Below are 26,057 nucleotides of genomic sequence, written 5' to 3'. Positions count from 1 at the left end.
TAACAATGCAGTACCCTCAACTGCCTGAGGAGACAGGCCATGCCAGATATGCTACCATGATGTACAAGTGGGGCTTGCATCAATCCCAACATGTGACTGTGGTGCTGATCAAAAGACCGTCGACCAACAATCGTATAATCCAGGACTGCCCACTGAAGAGTTTTAAGGGCACACTGACGGACCTGTTCTAGGCTACCCTAGATGCAGTCCAAATCCAACCCACAAGAAATCTATGTATGTATACTTATTGAGGGTGCATATCAGGAATTTGATGATGATGAGCATCTGTACTTTCATTTCGTTAAAGATAATTACTGTAGTTATTGTGTAATTTGTTGTTCAGTGTATATATATATATATATATATATATATATATATATTTAAAGGTATCATCACTTGAACTTCAATCAGCAAATTCACTACTTACCTTTTTGTGGTGATGTTATGAATAGGTCCAAATGCTAAGGTAACAACTGCACAAGCCAAACATATAACATTATAGGGCATACTGAAGTCCGGTGTTGGCAGAGAAACCAGTAATATTTCAGTATGAAGCCTTAAAAAATAGCCTTTCTGAGGTTTAGCATTTCTGAAAGTAAAATAAAATGAACTCTGGAAAATTTTTTCTTTAGTTTAGTAGTATATTCTTCTGTTCATCCATATTATATTCAAGTATATGTAGTGTAAAGTCTGTACATTAAATTATACTCATGACAGGTCACATATTAAAGTAATCATATTCATGATGATCCTAATATGAAGGCCAAAACATCAGGAAATTAAAAATTATTTCTAACATGGTTGTAGCCTCCATAATTTTTCTGAAATGAATGCTGATCACTGTGTAACACTAAAAGAAAGGATTGTAATAATTATTACTTTATAAAAAATTAATGATGGAAAAAAGAAATAAAATAAAATAAAGACTTCTAAAACTGTACTTTTGTTTGGAATAAGAAATATTAGTATTTTAGAACTACGAGAGCAGGGGGAGGAGTCTGGAAAGTTCTGATAAACACCTAGAAAAAAAAATGATATTAAAGCAACTGATATAACCACAAGAAAGAATATATGAGGATATAAGAACATATGTTATCTTCATAATTCTGCTACCAGTATGTTCTTTCTTATGGTTATGTCAGTTGCTTTAATATCATTTTTGTTCTAGGTGTTTATCAGAACTTTTCAGACCCATCTCGAATTTCTTCTGGTATAAAATCACGAACAAAAATGTCAAACAGAAACTGCTTTCATTTCGACTAGTTTCATGAAACACTTTAACTTCATCAGAAAATAACATGAATAAATTACAAACTAGAAAGCAGTAATAACACTTAACATTTCTAGTGAAAAATGTTTTTTTAAACAATGAAAAGTATGCATTTGCTATTATGCTGGCTGCTGGTTCATGGGTTGCTGTGACATACTGCTAGTAGATACAAGTGTGTTGTGATGGATTAAGGAAGACCAGATTTAATGTAAAATCATCCTCTGGTTTTTGTTACATTTCTTATTTTTAAAAAAATGTTTTTTTTTCTTATTTTCCTTACCTGCAGAGGAAGCTTCATCATTTCAGCTGATTCTTTGAATGCTCTTGAGTAAAAATGGTAATCAATGTAGAACATTTCAGTTAGTTGCCATTCTACTTGTTTCCATTGTATGTGCTGCCAGGACTGATTTGTGCTTTCTTTCATTCTCAACATCCTTGAAGTGTTCTGATCAGCATACCTCACCAGATCTGATAGTCTGTCCTATGTAGTGTACCAGAATTGCAAATGATCTTGTAGACACCTGGTTATTTGAGTGGTGGAAGTGGAGGTTTAGGAGGTTTCAGATGTTTAGAGATTTTGTTGAGTGGGTAGAAGATGACTTTTAGCAAGATTACTTTTGTTAGTGAAGTAATCTTGCTATTTTATCTGTAGTTGATTATATATATATATATATATGAAAGAATCACTGCTCCTTTGTGTTTTTTTATTTTTTTTTTTTTTGTAATTCTGATCATTTTGGAGAAATAGAATTTAAAAAAAAAATTAATGTTCTGTTTTTGCCATTTTTTGGAAAAACAGAAGTTCTTGGTTTACCCATGTTATTTCCTGATGAAGTGAAACAAAGTATTTCATGAAACTAGTTGAAATAAAAACATAGTGTCTATTTGACATCTTTGTTTGCAGTTTTATACTGAAAGAAATAGTTCTCAGCCACTACCTCTATTCATGCTACCCTCTTCAAATCCATTCCCATTTGTTTCAACTTATGCAATATTTTTTCATATGCATGGAATGTCATATGCATTTGTAAAGTCTAGTAGCATCATGGTTTAGCTATTTTCCTTACCTAAATCTGCTGTCATTCTATTATAAAATGTGAGTAAACTACTAAGGCAGGACCTACCATTTACAAGGATATGCTGCACACCAAAGAGTATCATATATCTATCCACCCACTGCAGTAACACACTTTTAACAACTTTTTCCAATAATTTAATCACCACTCTTGAGATCTGCTATTTTTGTCTTTGAGTTGCCTTTATGTAATGGAACTATCTTATCCTCTTTACACTCTCTTGAAATCCCGCAGAGCTGATATTTACATTTAACTACATTAGAAACACTGCCAGTTCTCTTGCACATTCTTGAAGCACATGGGAGGGGACATATGATCCACTCCTACTGCTGTACTGATGTTGATATTTTTCAATATGCTGAAAACCTACAGTTCATTTACCTTAATTACTACATTTGCCAATGTCACATTAGGAACTTCAAAATCTCCACCAAGATGATACAAATCTGCAAAGTGATTACCCAGCAACTCAACTATTTCTTTTGATTTCTGTCACATTCTTACCATTAGCAATGATTAAAGTCATCCTCCCTCTTACTTGCTACATAACAAAAACTCTTTTGGATTTACTTTAGCCTGCTTAGCTAATTTTCTCTTGTAATCTGATATGGCCTTCCTCGCTATACTAGTCACCTTTCTTGCTTGCATCTTGTACTGCTCATGAGTATGCTGATCACCTTTTTTTTTAACATGTTTTCTTTTTCTATAGCTCTTATCCTACTCATCCACTTGACTCCCCAAATGGCTGATCTTCCTGATCACATGTATGCAGTAGCCTCTCAAGCTATAGCACTGCTCTGAGATGCCTCCTAAGTTTGTCATAATTACCAGCTTTATAGTTCAACATAAACTTTGTTGACAGAGAATTCCACATGTTTAGCAACCTCCCAGAACAAGATTGCATGGTCACTTTCCCTAATTGGATGCAGAGTGTATACCATGATTATTCTGATGCTATTACTAGATCTAGCATGCTTGGCAACTGTATAAATTCCACTTCCATTGCCATGTCCCTTTCCTCCCTCCAATCTACATTTTCATAGATAAAGTTTCTCATAATAATTGCTTGGTCTGCACTTATTGTGCTAACCTGCTGATGCATGGCATCCACATCTTCCTTCAGTCTCTTTCCCACAAGCACTGTGTCTATTCTAAAGGTATTTCCACGGTCACTACTCCAATGAATTGGCGACCATTATTCCTCCACTTTCTGTTGTGCCTGTTAATACATGAGCTGCAGCTGCCCAGCATCCCTTTACTGTGCAACTGTGAACACACTGAATCTAATTCTATTCATCCTCTTTTATTGTCTACTTCTGTCCTCTGGAACAGCCTTCCTCAAGAAGTATTCCCAAACCACAACTTGCAACTCTTCAAAAAAACCAATAAACTTCTCAGTCCTTATCTACATCCCACACATGGCACTCATGTGCTTATAGGTTCTTCAACCTCTCATGCATAGAATCAATATATAGGTGTGTGTGTATATATATAACAAAAAACATTAAGTGAGATGAGTAGTGTGTCCTTTTTTCTGCTGTAGACCATCGGTGAACTTTTTAACCTCTATAGCATGCATTTAGATCTCAGTGCTTGATTGAGGTCTAAATGCCTGTTGATAGTGACTTAATAGGTCTCTTGGAATACTGCACAAAGTACATTATTCAGTATATCATAAATTTTTTCAAGTACCTTAATAATGACATTTATGAGACTAATTGGACTGTATTTGCTAATTTCATCAGATGCTTCTTTTCCTGGTTTGATTATGGGTATAATTTTAGTGTTTTCATAATAAAGAAAATCATCTTTTCTTGAGGCATTCATTGTAAATTGTTATTATGAATTCAGGGAATTCGAGAAACGTTCTCAAGAGTATGTCACTAGTTATCTCATTCTCTCCGGGATCCATTAATCTTAATATTGATTCGATTTCATCAGATGTAATTTGATCATCATTAGGAGTATTTATATCTGTTTCAATTCTTTGTCTGCATGTTTTGTGAATTTTTTCATCTGTTGTTTCGTTGTCATCAGGAATAAACTTATCATAATGCAGATGCTGCTAAGTTTTTAGTGAAAGTGTCTTCTGTTTTTTAATAGCTGATAATATGGGTGTTGCTTTATTCTTGTTCTAAGGATTCGATGCAGCTGAAACAGTACAGAATTTTTTCCATGATTCTGTTTTTACATTTAATTTTGGACTGATAGCTGTATTTGGCTTTATAATAGTTCTGTCGTCTACTCTGTCTTAAATCCCGATTGTTGCAGGTTCTTTGATAGGCGTCTGAGTGTGTTTACACATTTCCTGAAGACTGTTAGTTCATCATTCCATCAAGGTACTGATTTTCTGCCATTGATGTTCAGCTTCTTGGGTATTCTTGGGTAAATGAGTGTTTGTAGCAGGATTTTTTCAGATATGATGGAAGTGCACAAGCAAGGAATTCTATATTGGCTCATGCTGATGTTCAGATAACTAAGTTCTTGTCTAGGTTAAGATGATGTTCATTGGTGACAGCGAAGTGATGCTCTGAGATTAGGTGTACAAATTGTCCTTTCAATGCGAATGCTGGATTTTTTTGTGATGTACTTAAAGTTACTGCATTGGTTTGACTGGTGTATTCCATTTAAATGATTGTTTGCGATGATCAGAACAACTTTCTTCTTCCTCACAGCTCCATTCAGAAATCCAGGGTAAAATAGCTACTTTCTCCGGTATTTTCAAACGATGGGTATTACTGTCATCATTTAGTATGTATAGGGAATTTCATGTAAAAACTCTTCCAGTTTTATACCTTTGTTGTTTGTGCTCTCATTAAATCATAAAACACAATGGGCATTGCTATCCATTGCAAGAATTAGGCCATGTTTAATGGTAAAATCCACAATGTTGCCCAATTTTTCTAAGTTGTATTTTATGTCACTATGATAGTCTAGATACATACTTGCAGCAAAAGTTTTGATTCTGCAGCATATGATTTCAATAAATACCAGGTCCTAGTTGCTGTACTGAGAACTTAATATTGCAGCTCTCATTCTTTCTGATCCTTTGGAAAAAAATGTATACTGAGTTTCCATAATTAGGTTTCTCTTGTTCATTCTTTTATTTGCCATGATGAATTTCTGTGTAGTCTTTGTATTCCCACTGAAGAGCCCTTCGTTTCTGTAAACATATAGAGTCAATTGCATTGTTTGCATCATTTCAGTAGGAATATTATATATAATTAGCTTTGGAAGATATTTCTTACTAGGATTTGCTACTAACATGTCTTTATGTATGTGCACATGTGTGTAATGAAATGAAGTGGTTTAAATATCAAAGTACAGTGCAAATGAGTTTTGAAGAGAAATTTTGTAAACAAATGTCTAATCAAATCTTCATCTATGCATCTTAATAATGAACAAGTTTCCCTTAATTTGAAATATCTATAAGGGCATGAAGTAGAAGACTCACTACTGGAGTCTTTAATTTCCTTAAATAATTTTTGTTTCATGACATCAACAATAACTGACAGAAATTCTTTATATTTCATGGCATTTTGATGCTATTCTGCTATTGTGACTATGAAATTATTAAAGTTATATAGTTTATTGAGTTTTATAATAGGCTATATTAAAAAGGCACTACACATGTTTAAATATTTTAGAATTCATCATTCTTGGATAAGTAGCTAAAGGTTTATTACCCAGGTGAGATCTGGTGAAGTCTATGTCACAGTATTTTTTGAGAAAATTGAACATATCATGAAGCCAAAATTGACTCCAATTTTAATAAGCTTCAAAAATCTTGTATTAATCTAGAGTTTCTCTCAGCAGATCTGGGATATTTTTTATACATTGCAAAATGCGACTTAGCCTTTGTAGCCCACTACACTCAAGTTCTTTGGGCTATTTGTCTTAGAATGAACGTATTAATTGTTTTTTGTTGATGACACAAAAGAACTATTTCCTCCTGTGTTTTTAATATTTTCTGGTCCCATACTTTTGCCTTTAGTTTTGCACTATTTCACAAAACCAAAGCGTAATTTGCATTTCCTTGTCATTTGTTGATAATGAAGGTGAATTTATAAAACATTCACATAAAATAATTCAATAGGAAAGATAAATAATGACGTGTATGAAAACAACCAAAAATGGTTATGGAGCCAGACTAACTTTTCATGATGTCATGTCCATAACGTGATTCAGTCTCTAACTGATCTTTGCAAGACAATTTTTTTTTTTTAAACAACACTATTAAAAAAAAGCCTTTTCATCTTGTAAAAATGTTCACGTATATAATTATCCGAAGCCAACTGTGGCAGTATCTTCTTGCAAATTAACTTTAAGCATGCACAAACAGTCTATGAAGGAATTAACTTATTAAATTAATTACATAAGATATTATCTCCTCATTGAAAATAAATATTCTTTATTACAACCATTGGAGGCTTCCATGATCAAATAACTTGATAGTGAATGAGATGTTTTAAAATGAAATGTGAAATGTGTAAATTATGTGAAGAAAATGGGGTAATATATTTTGAAAGCTGTCAGAATGAGGATGAAAATTCACTTGCCGCTTGTCTCTGATAACTTGCCTGTGGTGAGTGGGTGACTGGATTTTTGTGGAGTTGTCTGTAACTATATCATTTTTTGTTAACCAGGTATCCCTGATGCGTACAATTTTTAGCCAAGTCGAGCTGACTAATGCAAAAAATGCCTCTCCCATATTTCTGATACTTTTCAACATTAATGTACATACATATCAACATTCCCTTGGATCCCCAGCTAACCCTCGAGTAATATCATTATCAACCCGTTTAGATTTGAAATCTGTGAAACTGCATTCACTATTGTATAATGATTTCTGTACACAGAAATGATTATGCAATAATACAATCCCCCCCCCCGATGCAACAGTTCTAGTTTCCCTGAGTTTGTAATTCAACCTCTCACTGAACAACAACACTCTCTCCAAACATTTATCTCCAAAATCATTGAAACGCAGTCCATCAGACACATGCAAGTTCTTTCATTCATCAAATTCACTCTATAAAGTGCACACCATTCCTCCTGCACAATCTTCTCATTGACTCATTTGCAATCTTGGTGCTACTTCTCAATTCAGTCCTGTCATACCAAGATGTTTCTGAAGTTAATAATGAGTGCTACGTGTTAAATGCATTTTTAACTTTGTGCATATGCTCTGAGAATGCCAGTGGGAAATCTAACCAAATATTATTAAATGCAATAAATAAATAAATTATTTTCTTCTTGTGTTGTTTATACTGTGAAGCCCTATTATGAACACAGAATGACATGTAGAGCAACCTATGGAAATAAGATTAACCACCCTATCCACCGTTACCAAAATTAGAGTTATAAAAGTTAAGTTCCATACCCATAATAGGTACTTGGAACTAATATGTAAAGAAGATAGAAAACTTTGGCATAAACAGTTTGTGAAAAAAAAAAAAAAAAAAAAGTAATGTTATGTTCAAAAGCTTAACTAAAACAAAGTGATTACAATATGTTACAACAAACCTTGATTGCATAGTGAAATCATGAGATGGAATATATGTAAAGTTCTTATCTGAATCTATAACTGCAGTAATAACTGATGATCCTGCATAAAAGCCATGATTAGCATCAGGAGGATATTCAGTCCATTTAAGAAATGCTCTTTCAAATTCTACTTTGATGTGAACAACTGAGTGTGGTGGAAGTGTAATTATCATCTCCAAAAGGTGTGGCCTTTCTCTGTCTCTGGCAGGTTGGTAAAACTGGTATTCTAAAAATAAAAAAGAAAAGAAAAATTATTAAATAAAGGTAAGAAAACTTAATAAACATTTACATGCACAGTGTTGATCATCACAAACAAACATAAAACTCCATTTGTTAACTTGATGCATCGTAGTCTAATGATGAAATACGGTTTACACATTTGTGAATATAATAAGCTATAACTAAAATAAATATTATTATTATTGTTGAAATTGATATGAGCATGGTCACTATACATAGCAACACCTGTAGGAATCAAAGAAAGTCTGCAATGAAATGTTACAAGTTTTCTCACTTAGTTATACTATAAATTAAAGATCCCAAGCAATTACATTTTTGGTTTAATCCTTTAACCAAGTGTAAGCAAACAAAGTCTGTGCATGAAGTATCTTCACGACTGATGAAGGTGCATTATACACCTTCACTAGTGTGAAGGTGTTTATATAATGCATCTTGAAGGTTGAAGTCATAAAGGAGCATGGAGACTAGGTGTTCTCTGTAAGGCAGTTACAGTACTTAAATAACAAATTATCCTCAAAAAAATTCCACCAAAAATTAAAACCTTAAAAATCGTTTTTTTTTTTTTAAAATTCTTCCACATTCACTTTATTAACATTTGTGGTATACACATCCCATGGCAGAGCTGACTACTACCGGGTGCGTCCCCAGGTGGCGGATCGGGGAACAGCCTTCAGATATGGAGGCTAGCTGCGATATAAGCAGAGCAATCTGGCTAATAAGCAGCCATGGACCAACAGCGACTGAGCTATCAGGGCGTGGGGGAGCAGAAGTGGCAACTCTGTCTCACTTAAAACCTCAAAAAGCCCAATGACAACTCGGTGACATGGCGAGTAGTGCCGCCATTAAATAAGTACCTGCTGGGGTCACTGCCCCTGACATTGGGAAGCAGCATTGTCAGTACTGACACAAGGTTGAAGCCAAATGTTGACGGAAAAGCTTGTGATCAGAGATTTGCAGATGGCAATATGATTATATTGTGTATGTCTGTAATACTGCGGAGCAGAAAGCAAATGGAGAAACTACTGCTCTGCCTTATCTCCAGAACAACCACCATGGTGAGCAAACCCTTACAATTGGCCCCAAGTTCCCGGCGTCCCTTAAATGGGACAGGGGTGCGAAGAATCTCCGGGCTCAAAATGGTGTCCACTTTTAAAATTGCAACTTGGAATGTCAGAACTCTGTATGAAGCTGGCAAATTAAGAAATGCCACAAGAGAAATGAAGAGGCTGGGCATCCGGATTTTGGGAATTTGCGAGACAAGATGGCCAGGATCTGGAAAGTGTCAACAAGATAATACAACAATGTATTACTCTGGGAATGATGAGAACAAACATCGACATGGGGTAGCTGTAATAGTAGATGAAGAAATCAATAAATCAGTACTAAATTGGATTCCATTTTCTGAAAGGATAATGCTGTTACAACTTAAGGGAAACCCCGTTAACATAAATATCATCCAAGCTTATGCACCCACAGCTGACAAAAGTGAAGAAGATGTTGAAGAGTTTTATGAACACCTAAAAGAGATTAAAAACCTAACAAAGAAACATGATATAAACATAGTGACATAGTGATGGGTGACTTCAATGCAAAAGTAGGAAGAGGGGGTGATGGAGAAATTGTTGGCGAACATGGCTTAGGCACCAGAAATGACAGAGGAGATCGCCTAGTCCAGTTCTGTCAGGAAGAAGATCTAACAATAGCAAATACCTGGTTTAAACTTCCACCCAGAAGACTGTACACTTGGAAATCGCCTCAAGATAACCAACATAACATTGTCCGAAATCAAATTGATTATATACTGATAAATAAAAGATTCCACAGAAGTATAAAGAGTGCAAAGAGTTACCCTGGAGCAGATATCTCATCAGACCACAATCCCATAGTTGCAGAAGTACGTCTTAGATTAAAATCAGCTAAAAAATCACAAAAGAAGAAAAAGAAAATTGATGTAGAAAAACTGAAAGACCCGAACATAAATAAAAGTGCCAAGACACAGCTTAACCTGCGATTACAACAGATTAACATAGAAGAAAATAAAAGTGTGGAATCTCTTTGGAATAGCTTAAAGAATGCCATCGTAACAACAAGTATTGAAGAAGTAGGTTATGTGAATAATATAAAACAACAGGAATGGATGACAGTTGAGATTCTTTCTCTTATTGATACAAGAAGAATGTACAAAAACAAAGACCTAGCCAGGTATACAGAAACACATAACATCATCAAGAAAAAAATAAAAGAAGCCAAGGGAAATTGGATGAAAAATTTATGTACTGAAATTGAACTGCTTCAGAAGAAACATGATAATTTCAATCTGTATAAGAAAATCAACGAAATTTCCGGAAAACTGAGGAAAAAGCAAATAGTGTCTCTAAGAGACGAAAATGGAAAAATAGTTCTAGAAGAAGAGAATAAAGCACAGATTTGGATAAAACATGTAACAGAACTTTTCAATGATACTAGACAGAAGCCTATAAATATAAAAGATAACATTCAAGGACCAGCAATCATGAAATGCGAAATAAAGAATGCTATACGAACAAGTAAAACAGGAAAAGCCAGTGGACCAGATGGTGTGCAAACAGAATTTTTAAAATTAATAGAACCAGATAACATCAAACTTCTTGAAAAACTATTTAATGAAATATATGAAAGTGATGAATTTCCATCAGATTGGCTCAAATCTACATTTATCACTATCCCAAAGAAACCCAAATCGAATTCCTGTGGTGACTTCCGACTTATTAGTCTAATGAGCCAAACATTAAAAATATTTTTGAAAGTAATTCAGAATCGCATTTATAGAAAAAGTGAAGAAACTCTAAGTGAAACACAATTCGGCTTTTGGAATGGTTTTGGTACTAGAGAGGCCCTTTTCTGTACCCAAATATTGATACAAAAATGCAGAGAAAAACAGAAATCTGTCTTTATGTGTTTCATAGATTTTGAAAAAGCATTCGACAAAGTGAGACACACTAACTTAATAGAAGTCCTTCAACAAACAAGGCTAGACGAACAAGACATAAGACTAATAACAAATTTGTATTGGAATCAGTCAGCTACCGTTCAATTAGACAACATTACCACCAGTGATATTAACATCAAAAGAGGAGTGAGACAAGGATGTGTACTCTCACCACTCCTGTTCAACATATACACAGAGGTAATCTTTAAAAAAGCATTGGAAGAATGTCCAGAGGGAATCACAATAAATGGAAAGATTGTTAACAACCTACGATATGCAGATGACACCGTGCTAATTGCAGATAACATTATGGATCTCCAAAAACTCATTGACAGAGTACACATAGAAAGCCAAAGAATGGGAATAAATATAAACATCAACAAGACAAAATACATGATCATCAGCAAACATCCAGCCTCATCGATGAAACTGACACTCAATGGGAAAAATATTGATCAAGTGTCAAGATATAAATATCTTGGTTGTTGGCTTAATGAACGGTGGGATCCAGAAATAGATATAAAGACAAGGATTGAAGTTGCATGGCAGTCCTTCATGAAAATGAGAACACTATTCTGCAATAAAGACCTAAACATGGAAGTCAGATGCCAAATGCTGAAATGTTACGTGTGGTCTATTCTGCTCTATGGAGTTGAAACATGGACATTGAAGGCGACAACCATCAAGAAAATCGAAGCCTTTGAGATGTGGCTATACAAAAGAATGCTAAAGATATCATGGACAGAAAAAATTACCAATGAAGAGGTCTTAAAATCGATTGGCAAAGCTAAACATCTTGTACAAATAATCAAGAAACGAAAAACATCATATCTTGGCCACATCATGAGAAACAGCAAATACCAACTTCTACAAACTATTTTGGTAGGAAGAATTGATGGCAAAGGAACTAGAGGAAGAAAAAGAATATCATGGTTTGACAACATCAAGACGTGGACACGAAAGAGCAGTGCACAACTGCTCAGATTAGCACAAGACCGCAGTTTGTTCACCAAGATGGTCGCTGACCTTCGATAGAAGATAGCACAATAAGAAGAAGGTATACACATCATTGCCCATCCACAATACTAGTATACCATAGCTTTCCCAACCTCTTGTGGATGAGTTCCCCATAAAAAAAAAAATGAAAAAAAAAACACCTAAATGATGTGCATCATCACCTACAGACATCCACAAAACCAGATCTCATCACTAAACAACAAATCTTTTGCAACAACCACAACATATCATAACTGTCCAAACTACATCTTTTCACCACAAGAGTAGTACTTATGCTTTTGTGAGATCCAAATTCCTTGCCAGAGGATGCCTAGTTGTGAATCTTCCTTTTTTGACTTTCTCTTACTTAAAATTTCCATTTCATCATGGCTCATTCATCTTCTGTCTTTACTGTACCCTAATTCTGAAAAATCATTCAAACTGATTTAATCCATGCAGCAAGTTTTCATATAATCCAAATTCCCTAAGTTATTTTTGAATGACTTAGTCAAAGTCATCTTCTTGGCAACTTTAATGTCCACAACTCAAACTGACTCTCTTTTTTGAATTCTACTAACCAAGCTGAAAGCAAAGCAGAGCTATTTACTGTAAGTAACAATTAAAACAAATCACTCATTTCCCAACCAGAATCCCTGACAATTCTCTCCATATGCCCAACACTGTGGATCTTTTCTTAATCAGTTTTATCAGGTTCATTACTAACCTACAGTGAAGTTCACAATACTTGTAAATCCATCATTAAAAGGGCCAAGTCCAACTTTGATAAGGCTAAATGCAAAAAGCCAATGGGCATAACATTTGTTCATTGTGCTACTCTTAATCACTTAAAAGGTAGCATTGTAACATCAACTAAAGATAAGGCTGACCTTCTCATCCAATTCCTACATAGCAAGTAGGCATGAAGGCAAATCACCTCATTCTTTACTTGGAACATTGTTGCATGACCCATAGTCATCCACCTCCTTTAGCTTTCCACCAGAAAGATATACAGAAGAATACTGAACAACCTGGATACCATAAAGGCTTCTGTTCCTAATGGAAACCCACCAGTTGTGCTCCTGAACCAACATTTGTTCTTTATCATCTACACACTATAATGTACTTAGCTGGCATCTATCCTACAGCATGGAAGCAAGCCCATATACAACCAATTCCAAAAACAAAAGTGATAAGAATCTACCATCCAACTACTGACATTTGGTGAAGTGTCAACTAATCAATAACCACTAATGTGAATTTTACGAATCAAGATCCATAGCAGGTCTCCTGGCCTATATCACCCACCTCTCGATACATGCCATGGAAAAGTTTGGAGAAATCTGTGCTGTTTGCAATTGACATTTTCAAGGCATCTGACAGCATATGGCATCAAGGAGACTTCTCAACAGATGGTTATCTTATGGCCTGCCTTCCTCCCTTTGCAATTGGCTTCCAGTTTTCTCTCAGGCTGTAAACTATATGAATGGTGAAAGGTGTTCACTTTCTCTCTCTCTAGCTTTTTCTGTTAATGCAGGTGTTTCTCAGGACTCTTTTATTTCACTCTCTTCCATAAATGATCTTCTCTCACTGACCTTGCACCGTATTCACAGTTCAGCTGATGATGATGGCACACTCTCCACTCATCCTACTCATATGATAAACCTTGTGGTGCTCAAATATCTCAAACTTCAAGATTATCTATGATAAGTGCCCTAAACATCAATCTCCACACCATCTTGCAATGGGGCAACAACAAACTATTCACCTTACTGCTTCCAAAACACAGCTTTGCCTGTTTTCTTGATAAAAAATCTTAGTTCTTCTCCACTGTTGATAATGCTCAACATTCAAGACCTCTCTGTCTTCTCTTGCTTTTATAACACAAGTTACAGGTGCACTGAATATGGTATACTCCAGGAAAGGAAGGGGATTTTTAGAGGAGTTGAATAAGTTCTTTAATTTTAAAGGAAGTTTAAAGATGGCATTAAGTTGTATTTGTGTAGGATGCTCTTTATTTTATCTGATATCCCTTTAATGTATGAAATGGCTACAGTTTTAATGTAATCCAGTTTATTTATTATTTATTAGGTGCAGTCTTGTGAAGAATTCCGTTGATAGTAATTTTGTTGTAGCCATTTTTTTAGGAAAGTATTGCTGATAATTTTTAACCAATTCTAAGTGCTTGCTCATCAGAGCAAATCTTTAAAGCCCTATTTTTTAGTGTCTTAATGACACTTAGTTTTTATTTTGGGTAGTGGTGGTGAGAGCTTATGTGTATACATTGGCCAATATGTGTAGGCTTACAGTAAACCGTGAAGGAAAAACTACCAGAAGGAAGGTGTGTGACAAGTGTATCTAGAAATGGAAGTGTGTTCTGATTTTCAATCTCAATTGTGAATTGTATGTGTTTGTGTTGTTTGTTTAGATAACTGAAGAGGGTGTCTGAAGTCTGGTGGTCATGGGGACAGATAGCAAAAACATCATCATCATACCTAAACTGGACTTTGGGTATTAAAGTAAAGGATTCTAAAGTACACTGCTTAAAGGCTTCCATATAAAAGTTAGGAAGGATAAGCAAGCCCATGACTGTGCCTTCTTTTTGCAGGTAAAAAGTATTTTCCGACACAAAATAACCAGAACATAGTACATGGGTAAAGAGCATCCTTGATATCAGGTGAAAATTTTTCCTATAAAAGAATTGTATTATTGATTGGGACAGTTGTGAAAAGAGCAGATAATGTCAAAACTGAACTAATAAATCAATTTTATCAAATGTGATGTTTTTAATTTTGTTTATAGAGTGCTGTGTGTTGACCTACCAACTCCTTGACTGTTGACACTAGTTTCTTGCCTAGATGATAACTGGGGCTGTCGCTACCCTCAACTATTGACTGAAGCAGTATATTCTTCTTATGAATCTTAGGCACATTGTAAATTCTTGGGGAACAAGTGTAGTATCAAAGTAATTTTTAACTGTGTAACTGTGTCTGCAGGCTAGGAAGTGTGTGTAGTAATTTCTACTGTTTTCTTTTTAATCTGATTAGTAGAGTATATTTCACAAGTTGATAGGTGTTGTTGTCTAAGACTGATTCATTTTTTCAAGGTAAGTTGCCCAGTTTAAAATAACTGTGGTACTGCCTTTATTGGCTATAGTAATCATGATATCCTGACTTACTTTTAAAGATTTCACAGCTGGTGAGATTGTTAATTATTGCTTTAGTATTATTTAAAATGTCATAAGTTTCTAAACATATTTTAACAGCTATCTTATACTTCTTTCGGTATGGTATATAAAATCCAATATGTTAACTGTCCTAGGTGCCACAGCAAACTTTAGGCCATTATTAAGTACTGGGAGTTCATCAAAATGAATGGTGATCACTGTGAAACATTAAATGAAATTATAATAATAATAAAAAAAAATTTCAATAATTTATTCAGCTGGCTACCCACCATACCATTTTAAGTCATGTGTATTTTATCTGAATATATATTCAAGTAATAGACAACAGAATAAGCAAAACTGGTATGGTGGGTAGCCAGTTGAATAAATTTATATGGAATAAGAGAAAAATTAACCAAAACACCAAACTAGCAAAAGACAGTGTTTCAACCAGGTTTAAGTTATGGGTCTGAGAGTTGGGTTAGAAATAAAGCACTTAAAGACTAGAGGCCAAAGACATGAGGATTCTGAGAAAAATTAGAGGAGTGTACCAATGGCAGAATCGTATTAGCATTGTTAATACGATTCTGCCATTGATGTCATTGGTACACTCCCTTTTGATCTAATGTGAAGATATTAGAAAAGAACTTGACATTATTAGCATTGAAGAATGTGTCAGCAGAGCTACTGTAAGGTGGTAGGCCACTTAAATAGAATGGGTAAAGAAAGGTTAGCAAAACAGGTATGATGCCAAGGTGGCAGGAAAGAGAACCAGAGGGTCTAGGGGGATTGATTCAGGCAGAAGTGCCTTGGAAGCATTAAATGTTAGATATGATAATATTGGAGTTTTCTCACAAGTAATAGACTGATTTGGAGGAAAATTGTTGATGGAGATTAATAGTAATCTCAACTTAATCATGTAGTGCTGTCATAGTAACCTGAACACCCCTTGAGCACATGTCAGAAAATTGATGATCATGATATTCAAATAATATACAACTTACTCTGATGTTTCTATCATGAAAAGACACATTGTTCTGTACATTGCTTTTTATGTGGCTCTCATTAATGAAAGGTTGAAGCTTGTGATACATTAGTACAATGAGCAGACTAAGAATTTTTTCTATTTTTAATTAATTCTAGCATCCATAACACAGGCTGCCTGAAGAAAGATCGTTCTCAGTTCGATTCTAGTTTACAACTAGAGAAATTATTTTAAGCTTTCTTCAACTTGTTCCAGAAAATCCAAAAAATCTGTAAACTCAAGAAAATCAACCACAGAAGTTACATTATTTCAGACAATAATATATAGTTTAGGGAGCAACTGCCATGATGTAGTGGCAGTTGTCTGTCATACTTTTCTCCCCAGGTGTAAATTAAAATCAATGATAGTCTTTGGCCAGCTATGCTGTGATTGGCTGAGGATGGAGGCTAGCTGCCTACTAGTCTTCAAAAGTTAATCAGGTCTAAATGACCTTGCTTACTCCTTTGGGGAAGAACATGTAGTAGTGGATTAGCAGATTAATTTTATACTTTATTTATTTACTTTTTTTTATATATTTTGTATTTGTATTGTATTTTTGTATTATTTTTTTACATACTTCAAAAAGCCTGCTTTAGAGATTAAACAGGAAACTTTTTCAAGTTTCATCAGGTCTCCAATAAATGGGGTGGCAATCTATACCAAGTGACAAAATTGATCTATAACCAAAAGACAATCACAAACATTCATGCCTACAGAGGGATTAAAATCCACAGTCTGCTGGTCGGAAAGTAAATACGCTAACCACTCTGCTAACCAGATTAGCAATATGTCTTCTGTAATTTCTAAAGAATATTCTGATTACTTAATAACTTCTTTTAATCACTACTATATGAATTATGAAGATAATAAAACAGGCATGTTACATGCAGAATAAACGAATAATACTTAATTGAAAGATTAAAAATTTCTTTAATTGCTAATTTCTAAAATAATTTTAAATTACCTGGAATAATCCTTTTCCCAGCACTAAAGATTTGCAAGGTATGAGAGTAAAGTCTTAAAAACCATGGCACAATCTCCATATATATAATTGTTTGAGGTTTTGATAGATGATTGTTATATATATTGCAAGAAATTTCGCCTCTTTCTTGTCCATAACCTTATTAAATAAAAAATATAAAAATATTTAGCTACCTAATTGACATAAACAAAATGGACTACAAATTTACACTCAGTTTACTTCAAAGGTTTAGTTTGCAAAATTATATAGATACAATTGGAACGCTTTCATTTCAAAAGCAACATTTTAAAGAACATTATTTATTTCTTCAATTTGTTTCTATAATTTTAAAACAACATATAAATATGAATTATTTTCCTAGGAAAGAAAACTAAGTTCAAATTCAAGTTGCTTGAGGAAGGATGTGAAGAGTTACTGGAAGAAGCAAAAAGAAGAGCAGGAAGGGGAGTGGGTGAAGATTAGGGTCTCCTGCCACACTAATAAAGGTCAACTGATCAGAGGGCACTGATAGCAAATGAATCAATAGATAAGTTATGCAGAAGAAATAAGGTATTTTGTGGATCTATGGTCTGAATTTCACAGATGGAAGGATTTATATAATGCTGATGAACTACATTTAAATGGACTTAGAGTTAGGTGTCTATAGAAAGCTTTGTTCACTGAGAGTGTGGGAAGTGCAAAGTCAGAAAAACTAAAGCAATTAGGGTGGATGCAGGTGAGTATGTGTGCATATATCCATGAAATGAATGAGTATGAGAATAACCAAAACATAGATCTAGGAACGAGTGGTCAATTCAGGATGTAAAGGTAGTTGGGGGACTAAAGGGATGATGCTATAATTTCTACACAGGGAAACCATAGATTCAAGTTAGTTAGTGTAGCCTCATCAAATGTTATAGGCATTAGTAAGACTTGGCTAACAGCAGATGATGTAGTTAAAGGGAGAGAATATGAAAGATTTAGTATTTTTGGGAGTGGGATAGAGAAGATAGGATGGAGGAGGGATACTACTGATGATAGCAATTAAACTACAGCCCCAAAACATAGGAGATTGGCAGATAGTTGGCAGTTCTTTTGAGGCAATCTGGTGTGAGATTGAGGCCATCAGGACAAAATATACAGTTGATTGCTGCTATACACTAGAATGGGGGGGGGTTCCAGGGATGACGTGGAAACACATGCATGAGCAAATTACTACAATGAGTGCAGGTCGAGTAATTATTATGGGGTACTTCAACTATGGAGACAGATTAGAAGGAGGAAAGATTACATGGTAGGAATGAAATGGAATTCATACACCTACTGAAGGATAATTACTGGAAGTATCATATGATGGACTGGAGATATGAAAGTGTTGAATCTGGTCACAGGATCAGAAGATCTGTTCATGACCAAGGCGACTACATTTCTGCCTCAGAGTGGGAAACGAACTCTGTGGTCATGCACTCTTGACTTGAGAAGTTGCATAATGTGAAATTTTCAGCCAGGAAGGAGTATATGTGGAATTACAATTTAGGTGATTATGACAAGCTAAGGAGGTAGTTTGAAGCAGTGAAATGATAAAAATCTGCAAGTTAAGGATATTAACAATGTGATATTACTTGAGAAGGTAATATCACATTGTATACCAGGGCCGTTACCAGATTATATTGAACCCTGAGGCAAACAGTTAAATATCGCCCTTGATGGATTATAAGACAAAAATATAAGAAAATCTCTAATTGCTATTTTTTTTAATTAAAAGACAATTACATTATAATATTAATTAAATATTTACTCTTTGGAGATACCGCACAATAAAACTGTTTACTAGCTCTTCTAAATTTAAATTATGAGCTATATCCACCTCTATCGATATTATTGCTAGATCAACCAATCTTTCTTGAGTCATTGCTGTTCGCAAATAATTTTTAATGAGTTTAAGCTTGGAAAAACTTCTTTCCGCACTTGCTACGCTAACAGGAATTGTTAACAATATCCTTAGGGTGGTGGTTACGTTGGGATAAATTTCTACAAGATTCTGGTTATATATATATATATATATATATATATATATGATAAAATTTGGTGAGCACCACTTTTCTCTTGTATTATTTTTGAGAGAATTTTTACTTCTTCAAATAAATCTATTGCATCTACATCAGATGTTTTGCCGCTGCTCATAGCAATTTCCAAGTCTATAAAATGTTTTAATATTTTGTCCGAACTCCATTTATGTAAATAATTTATATTATATAAAAATTCAAATAAATCACTGTGTGATCTCAGCTGTTCAAATCTATTTTGTAAGCTATTTATAGTTGTATCAATTAAGATATTAAAAACATTAACTTCAAAAAGTTTTTCTGGGGTCGCTTAAGGCTCATCGTGGCTCTCATAGAAAAACATTTTTCTTTTTCTTATTATTCTTACATGAGGAAATTCCAGCGGTTCATCAAGTTTTTTTGCAATTCCAGCTGCAGTTCTTTTCATTTGTTGAAATCCGTTTTTCCTATAATCGGTTGAAAATTTCAGGGTGGTGTCAAACTGTTCTAAGGCATGACCAACATTTAAATTTACACTTTGCAACATTTTACTCACTGGGTTTATTAATGATAGATTGTCATACCAAATAATTATGCTGCAAATAAATTTGAATGAAGTGCTTTTTCAACAAGGGCATGAGCAGTGCATTTTGTTTCATTTCTGGTTGAACCTGTCAATTGAGGATTTTCGTATATTTCCATGAGTGCATCATGAATTTCGCAGAATTGAAATCGAATTGGTTTAATTACTGCAATTTGAGCTTCTCATCGAGTATCAGACACACATTTTATTGTCATGTTTGGTAGGTGTTTCAAAAGAACCTCCCACCTGTTCGTCGATCCAGAAAAAAAGTTGAATTATTCCAAAAATGATACAGTATCAACTGTGCTTTCAGCTGCAATCATTAACAACAAGATTGAGAGAATGAGCACTATGTGAGACATAAAATGTGTGGGGATTTATATTTAAAATGTGAGTTTGTACACCTTTCTCTTCTTCCTTCATGTTAGCATCATTATCGTAACTCTGGCCGCGCATGTCTTCTATATTGATATTCAATTGTTCTAATTCTTTTATAATTTTATCAGTCAACCCAAGTTCTGTTTTATCATGAATTTCCAAAAAAACCCCATGAATTTTTCACATATTTTCCCTGTTTCTGAGCAAACGTATCTTATTATAACCAGTGGTGAGCTATGGAAATTTTAACAAAGGGTTCACATCGTCGAGCAAAAAAAAAAAAAAAAAAAAAAAAAGCTGTATTTCATACAAAAACTTTTATTAATACTGCTTGTGTACAAATTCCAATCAAAAAGTATGAGAGGACAATCAACCTCTAAAGACTATCATTTTTAAACAAATATTTTGTGATCGAAACATAAAATATTTGCACACATTCAACTGTGTTAATTTACCTTACATAAGAAAATCATTTTTAACTATCAAAATATAATAAGAATGAAATCTTTTATAATCTTTTATGAAACATTTGATTGGCTACTGGTTTTACCATACGATTGGCTACCAGAATGGAGAAGGGTAAAGATAGCGCATGTGCTTATTTTATTTTCAAACTCGGGTGCATTCGTTATAGAGGAATTGAAACAATAATTCCAAATAATCTATGCACTGCCAAATAGACTAATTTTTGTTAGGCCACCGTATGAGTTTGTCGCTTAATATGTTTCAAACATTTTTTTTTTTTTGAAAACATAAAAAAAGTAAACAAGAACAAGGTGCTCACAAATTTAACAAAGAGCTCACGCGAGCCCCTTATAGCTCACCACTGATTATAATCATTTGTCCAGATGCCAGACAGTGTTTGACTGGCATCTGGTGTGCAGTCTATAATAATGGAAGAGTATTTGGCTTTCTTAATATCACTTATTATTTTCTCTGTCATAATTTTAATTAATTGATTTTGTATTTCAGGACCCAAATAATGAACTTGACAATATTATTGTTTGTTTTTGGTTATAGTCAAGATGTTGCTTCATAACTTCATTGAACAATGTGAAAAGTTCTACAATTTTTAGAAAATTTCTTGTGTTAGGAGTATAAATCGTAGAGGATGATTTCCGAAGTGCAAGATTTTGTGCTGAAATGCAACGGATTATTGCTAATAATCGTATTAAAACTGCTTTCCAGCGTTGTGTTTCATTGCCCAAAATTCTTTGTTGGTCTGCATCAATCGTCAGATTTAAATTTTAACCGGACTGTCAATTCCTTCCACTCAGAAAAACAACAAATATGGGAATGTGAAGTTTCATGCATTTGAAGTTTTCTGTTGATATTTTCCCAATCATCGAAACAGCTTTTCGATGTAAGGCCTTTTTGCTCTGATGAAACAAGATTAAAAATTTTGCAGCAGAAACAGTAAACAGCATTATTTTTCCTGGAATATAGAAGCCATGATCATTTGATATTTTCAGAATTTTTAAGCATTCATTGATAATTATTCGAAAATTTTCTGCCTTGATCATTCAAAGGATATTTATTTAATTTCACTTGAATAGGACTTTTTTTTTATAAGTTCAATTCTAGTTCTGTCATCAAATTTCTATGGCCAGTAGTATGAATCAGTTTCAATAAAATAATCTTGATTATTAATTGGATCATCTGTTCATAATTCCTGTTTGTTGCTATCATCGTTTACCTCATTTTTGGAATCATCAATTGTTATGGAATCACCACAAATGGTTGTTACATCAGTATCAGTGGCTGATGTGGGGGAATCGTTGGTATTGGTGGATGAGGATGTAGAAGCTGCTCCAACGGCTGGTGTTGAAAATTTTATAACTTTTGGTGTTGGTTCTGTTGAAAACTCATTCTCTTTGGTGTCTCTCATTAAAATTCCAAATCTCCTTATATCGCTTGTTTCTTTCTTTACTTGCTCTTCCTTTTGAGAAAAGCAGCTCCTGATAACTTTTTCTCTTTCAAATTACTCATCTAAATGACAATGAATTTCGTATTGATAAATTATTCTTTTTTTTTTCTATTAATTATTATCAGAACTTTACTTACCTTTGCAACGAGTTGCCTAGTATTGTACTACGTACTAGGACAACTTGCATTGGCTCACGCTAGTATTCGCCGATATTTTTATAGTTTACTATATACGGCATGAAACTCTCTGAGTTTCTTATTCGGTTTTAAAACAATGTGGGATTTAATATCCCCTTAATTTAAATAATATTAATTATTAATTTTGAGTTAATTTATTTATTATTTTTAAGTGTTTTAAAACAATAAAATCTTATTTAAAAAATTCGATTTAAAACAGTTGCCTTCTATGGATTTTTACTATAAATAATTAATTTATACAATAATTTGAAAATTTGATAATTAAAGGTAAACTATAATTATTGAGGACAATGTAAACGTAAAGTATGCTGCCCAATGAGTGATTTTGGCATTTTAGCAAAATGCGCCTCTGATAATATGCTTATAATTTATAAACTACTTATCTTAAAAATTTTATTTGTCTATCAAAAATCCAAAAATAAGTATACAATTAAAATCAAAGTCAAACATTGTCCAAAGTCACTTAAACACAGAATACACAATAAACTCAATAAGTTTCACGTTCAAAATTGAAATGACACTGAAAAAAATGTAAGAAGTGCATATCATGCTGTTTTGTCTATCCAAATTCGAAGCAGAATTTAAGAAAATGAACAGCGTAATATATGCTTGTGTTTCAGACTAAATATTTGGAGAGACTAGTGTTTCTCAAACTTCAGATATCTGTGTACCCCCTTCTTAAATTTTCATTATTACCAAGTACCTTATCAAAATAATAATAATAATAATAATAAAGAAATAAATAAATAAAAATAGATTCCATTATAAATGTCTGTTTTATTTGAATTTAGATGTACATTTAAACAAAACAAAAAAAAATTATTTTTAATATAAATAATTTATCATCAATGAAAGGAGTGAAATTGCTTATTTCTATATCTGCTATATTGCTCTCTTTTGTACATTTTATAAATCCAGTCTTTAACCAATGATCCATACTTAAGAATTTGAAAGCTAAAAAAAATTACCATATTTACTCGAATATAACTCGCATTTTTTCCCTAAAATTAAAGCCAAAAAATCATGGTGCATGATATATGCGGGGATTTTTTGGAAATTAAAGTTTTTCCGAAAGTGACATGATAAAAGTAATTGTTATCCGATTTCAGAGAGAAAAAAACCGAAAATGGGTATGGCTCACCAAGAAGCTCCTATTTGCCATAATGTCTTCTGGCCTTGAGAGCGATTTCCTTGTGTGCAACGTCAAAGTTATCTACCCAAATAGCGCCATCTTCTTTCCCATTATGTCAAGCAAAAATTACCAGTAATTTACAAGACTTGAGATATGTAATGAACAATCCTTCATTACGTTCACAAATGACTAATGAGAAGTGAAAGCTGTGCACTATGATAGGCCAGTAGAGAAAGAGCAGCTATGAAGAGGTGCATATGATTGATGAGGTATTAACAAAAGATTGAACGACCCAAAGAAAAAGCAAGCTGCCAAATGAGTTGAAATGCTAATTCTCTTCAACCAATTTCCATAATATCTGAAATACATTCACTATATATATTTTTTTCTCTCTGAAATCGGATAACAATTACTTTTATCAAGTCACTTTCGGAAACTTTAATTTCCAAAAAATCCTCGCATATATCATGCACCACGATTTTTTGGCTTTAATTTTGGGAAAAAGATGCGAGCTATATTCGAGTAAAGTGTCAAGCAAAACCTATGTTGCCGGTGCAACATATGGTTTTCCTTGAGTCTATACAGCAGTTTCTGTGGGATGGGAGATGTGATTCATTAGTTAGTACCATCAGTTGTCTCTAATTGCACTATTTGTTGAGAAATATATTACATAGTCTGCAAATGTCTGTGAACCTTATTCAGTGACAATGATAAAACTAATTGTTTTTCGTGTTTCTGTAGTAAAGTTGCTGTTGTGGAGGGCATATTGTTTACTTCAGGGGGCAAGTTATTACCCCAACATGAACATCGGGGCGATAGTAACTCACAATTTGAGTAGGAGAATTCATGCATAATATAATTTAATATATATATATATATATATAGACTATAAAAGTTTATGAAATTCACATCATATGATACTTTATGGGTTGTTTCCTTACGTTTCTAATAAGTGGGTTCTAAAATGTTTAGTTTTAGTATGTATGACTATAATTTTTTTTATTAATAAAATATAATAAGCATATATTTAACTGTCAATGGGCAATGGTGCCATTTTTTATTTGGTAAACTAAATGCTGTATATTTGTAAAATATCTTGTTGCCATAATATGGCTGAACGAGCACCCTTATTAAGCAGTGCCGTGAGTCAGGCTGCCTCTATGCTACACCCTGTCGACGGTACTGTTGTATACTCAAGATCAGGAGGATTAATCAGGTAAGAGTCAGATGGATGAGTATCATTATGCTGAAGCAGAAAAAAAATGTTGTAGAGGGTATATAAGAAGAAAAGTGACCACAAAGTTCAAAAATGGTACAGGAATTAGGCAAGAAGAGTAACCAACATGATAACGTAAGCAAAATCAGATTATGAGAAGAAATTAGACAAGCAGATGAAAGGAAATCCCAAAGAGTTTTTTCATTATGTGGCAAGAAAGAGGAAGAATGACTATGGAAGCATAACTTTAATGAATCTGATATACAGTTAGGTGACATAAGCAGATGAAATAGTTGAGTTACTATAAATTAAAGATGCCAGAAATTATGTTCTTGGTTTAATAATTTATCCAAGTGTAGGCAAATAAAGTTTTGCATATGGAACTCTGTTATGTAAATTAGAATCAATGGGACTAGATGTGACACTAAACTGGTTAAATGGATAAGAGGGTGGTTGCTGGACAGATATCAAAAATTGGTATATGGAGGAGCAAAATCCAGCTTTCATCTGGATTTTGCTCCTCCATATACCAATGGAGTGACTAGTGGGGTGCCACAAGATTCAATGCCAGGAAAGCTAATGTTTAATTTGTACATAAATGATATGCAAGCTTCCCTTGCACAATTTTTCTTAGCTTTTTCTCAAATATACTGGCATAAATCTTATTAGGAACACTCAGTAGAGAAATTTCTCTGTAATTCTTATATTCATCTTATTTCCCTCTCCAATCATCCAGAATTCAACTCTCTGATCAGGCATCCTGAATTAGACAGTGTAGCCACTACAAAACTTTTATAACTCCATGTTTGACCAATTGTGGTTGATTATCATCTACTCCAGCTGCCTTTCCACATTTCAGGTTTTTGATGGCTATTTCTGCTTTAAGTATTGATAGGGCATTTCTTATTGCATTCCTGTTGAGTTTTTTCCACCACCAGCATGCCTCACTTCTTGTTTCATTTAAGTATGTTTCAGAGTAATTACATCAGACATCTAGAATTTCTTTATCTTGAGTTTTCATGTCACCTTTATGATCTCTGATTCCTTTTACATTACTCTTCTCCATTTGTGAGCTTTTTTCAATAGCCACCAGAATATTTTGCCATCTTCCTGATATTTATTTTCTATGTTCTTACCAAACTTTTCCCATGACTTTTATTTGGCTAGTTTTACACATTTGCATTGCTTTGTTACATTTTTCTGTGTATTCTCTAAGAGCAACAGCTGCCTTACTTGCCAGGAATTTTCGATATGCTTTCATCTTTTCCTTCACTGCCTGTTAGCTTCCTGATTTCACTATGGAGTTCTGATTTTTCTCTCCTTTCAGACAGCCT

General features: G+C 33.8%; 1 protein-coding gene across 1 annotated transcript in view; it reads right to left on the bottom strand.

Moving 5' to 3' along the window:
* PIG-T (phosphatidylinositol glycan anchor biosynthesis class T) overlaps positions 1 to 26,057 on the bottom strand; it is a 179,442-nt gene that overhangs the window by 16,453 nt on the left and 136,932 nt on the right. Inside the window, exons 8-10 of the mRNA XM_090408085.1 lie at positions 17,249 to 17,404; positions 7,873 to 8,119; positions 428 to 589 (exon numbers count right to left, since the gene is read on the bottom strand). Coding sequence (XP_090264211.1) covers positions 428 to 589; positions 7,873 to 8,119; positions 17,249 to 17,404 — 565 coding nt within the window. The remainder of the gene's footprint in view (positions 1 to 427; positions 590 to 7,872; positions 8,120 to 17,248; positions 17,405 to 26,057) is intronic.

The sequence above is a fragment of the Typopeltis vanoorti genome, chromosome 18 (assembly GCF_054136105.1).
Source record: "Typopeltis vanoorti isolate ZY-2024b chromosome 18, IOZ_Tvanoo_1.0, whole genome shotgun sequence".
Taxonomy (NCBI): domain Eukaryota; kingdom Metazoa; phylum Arthropoda; class Arachnida; order Uropygi; family Thelyphonidae; genus Typopeltis; species Typopeltis vanoorti.
The sequence above is the reverse complement of the archived record's forward strand: the minus strand, read 5'-3'. Positions and strand labels throughout refer to the sequence as shown.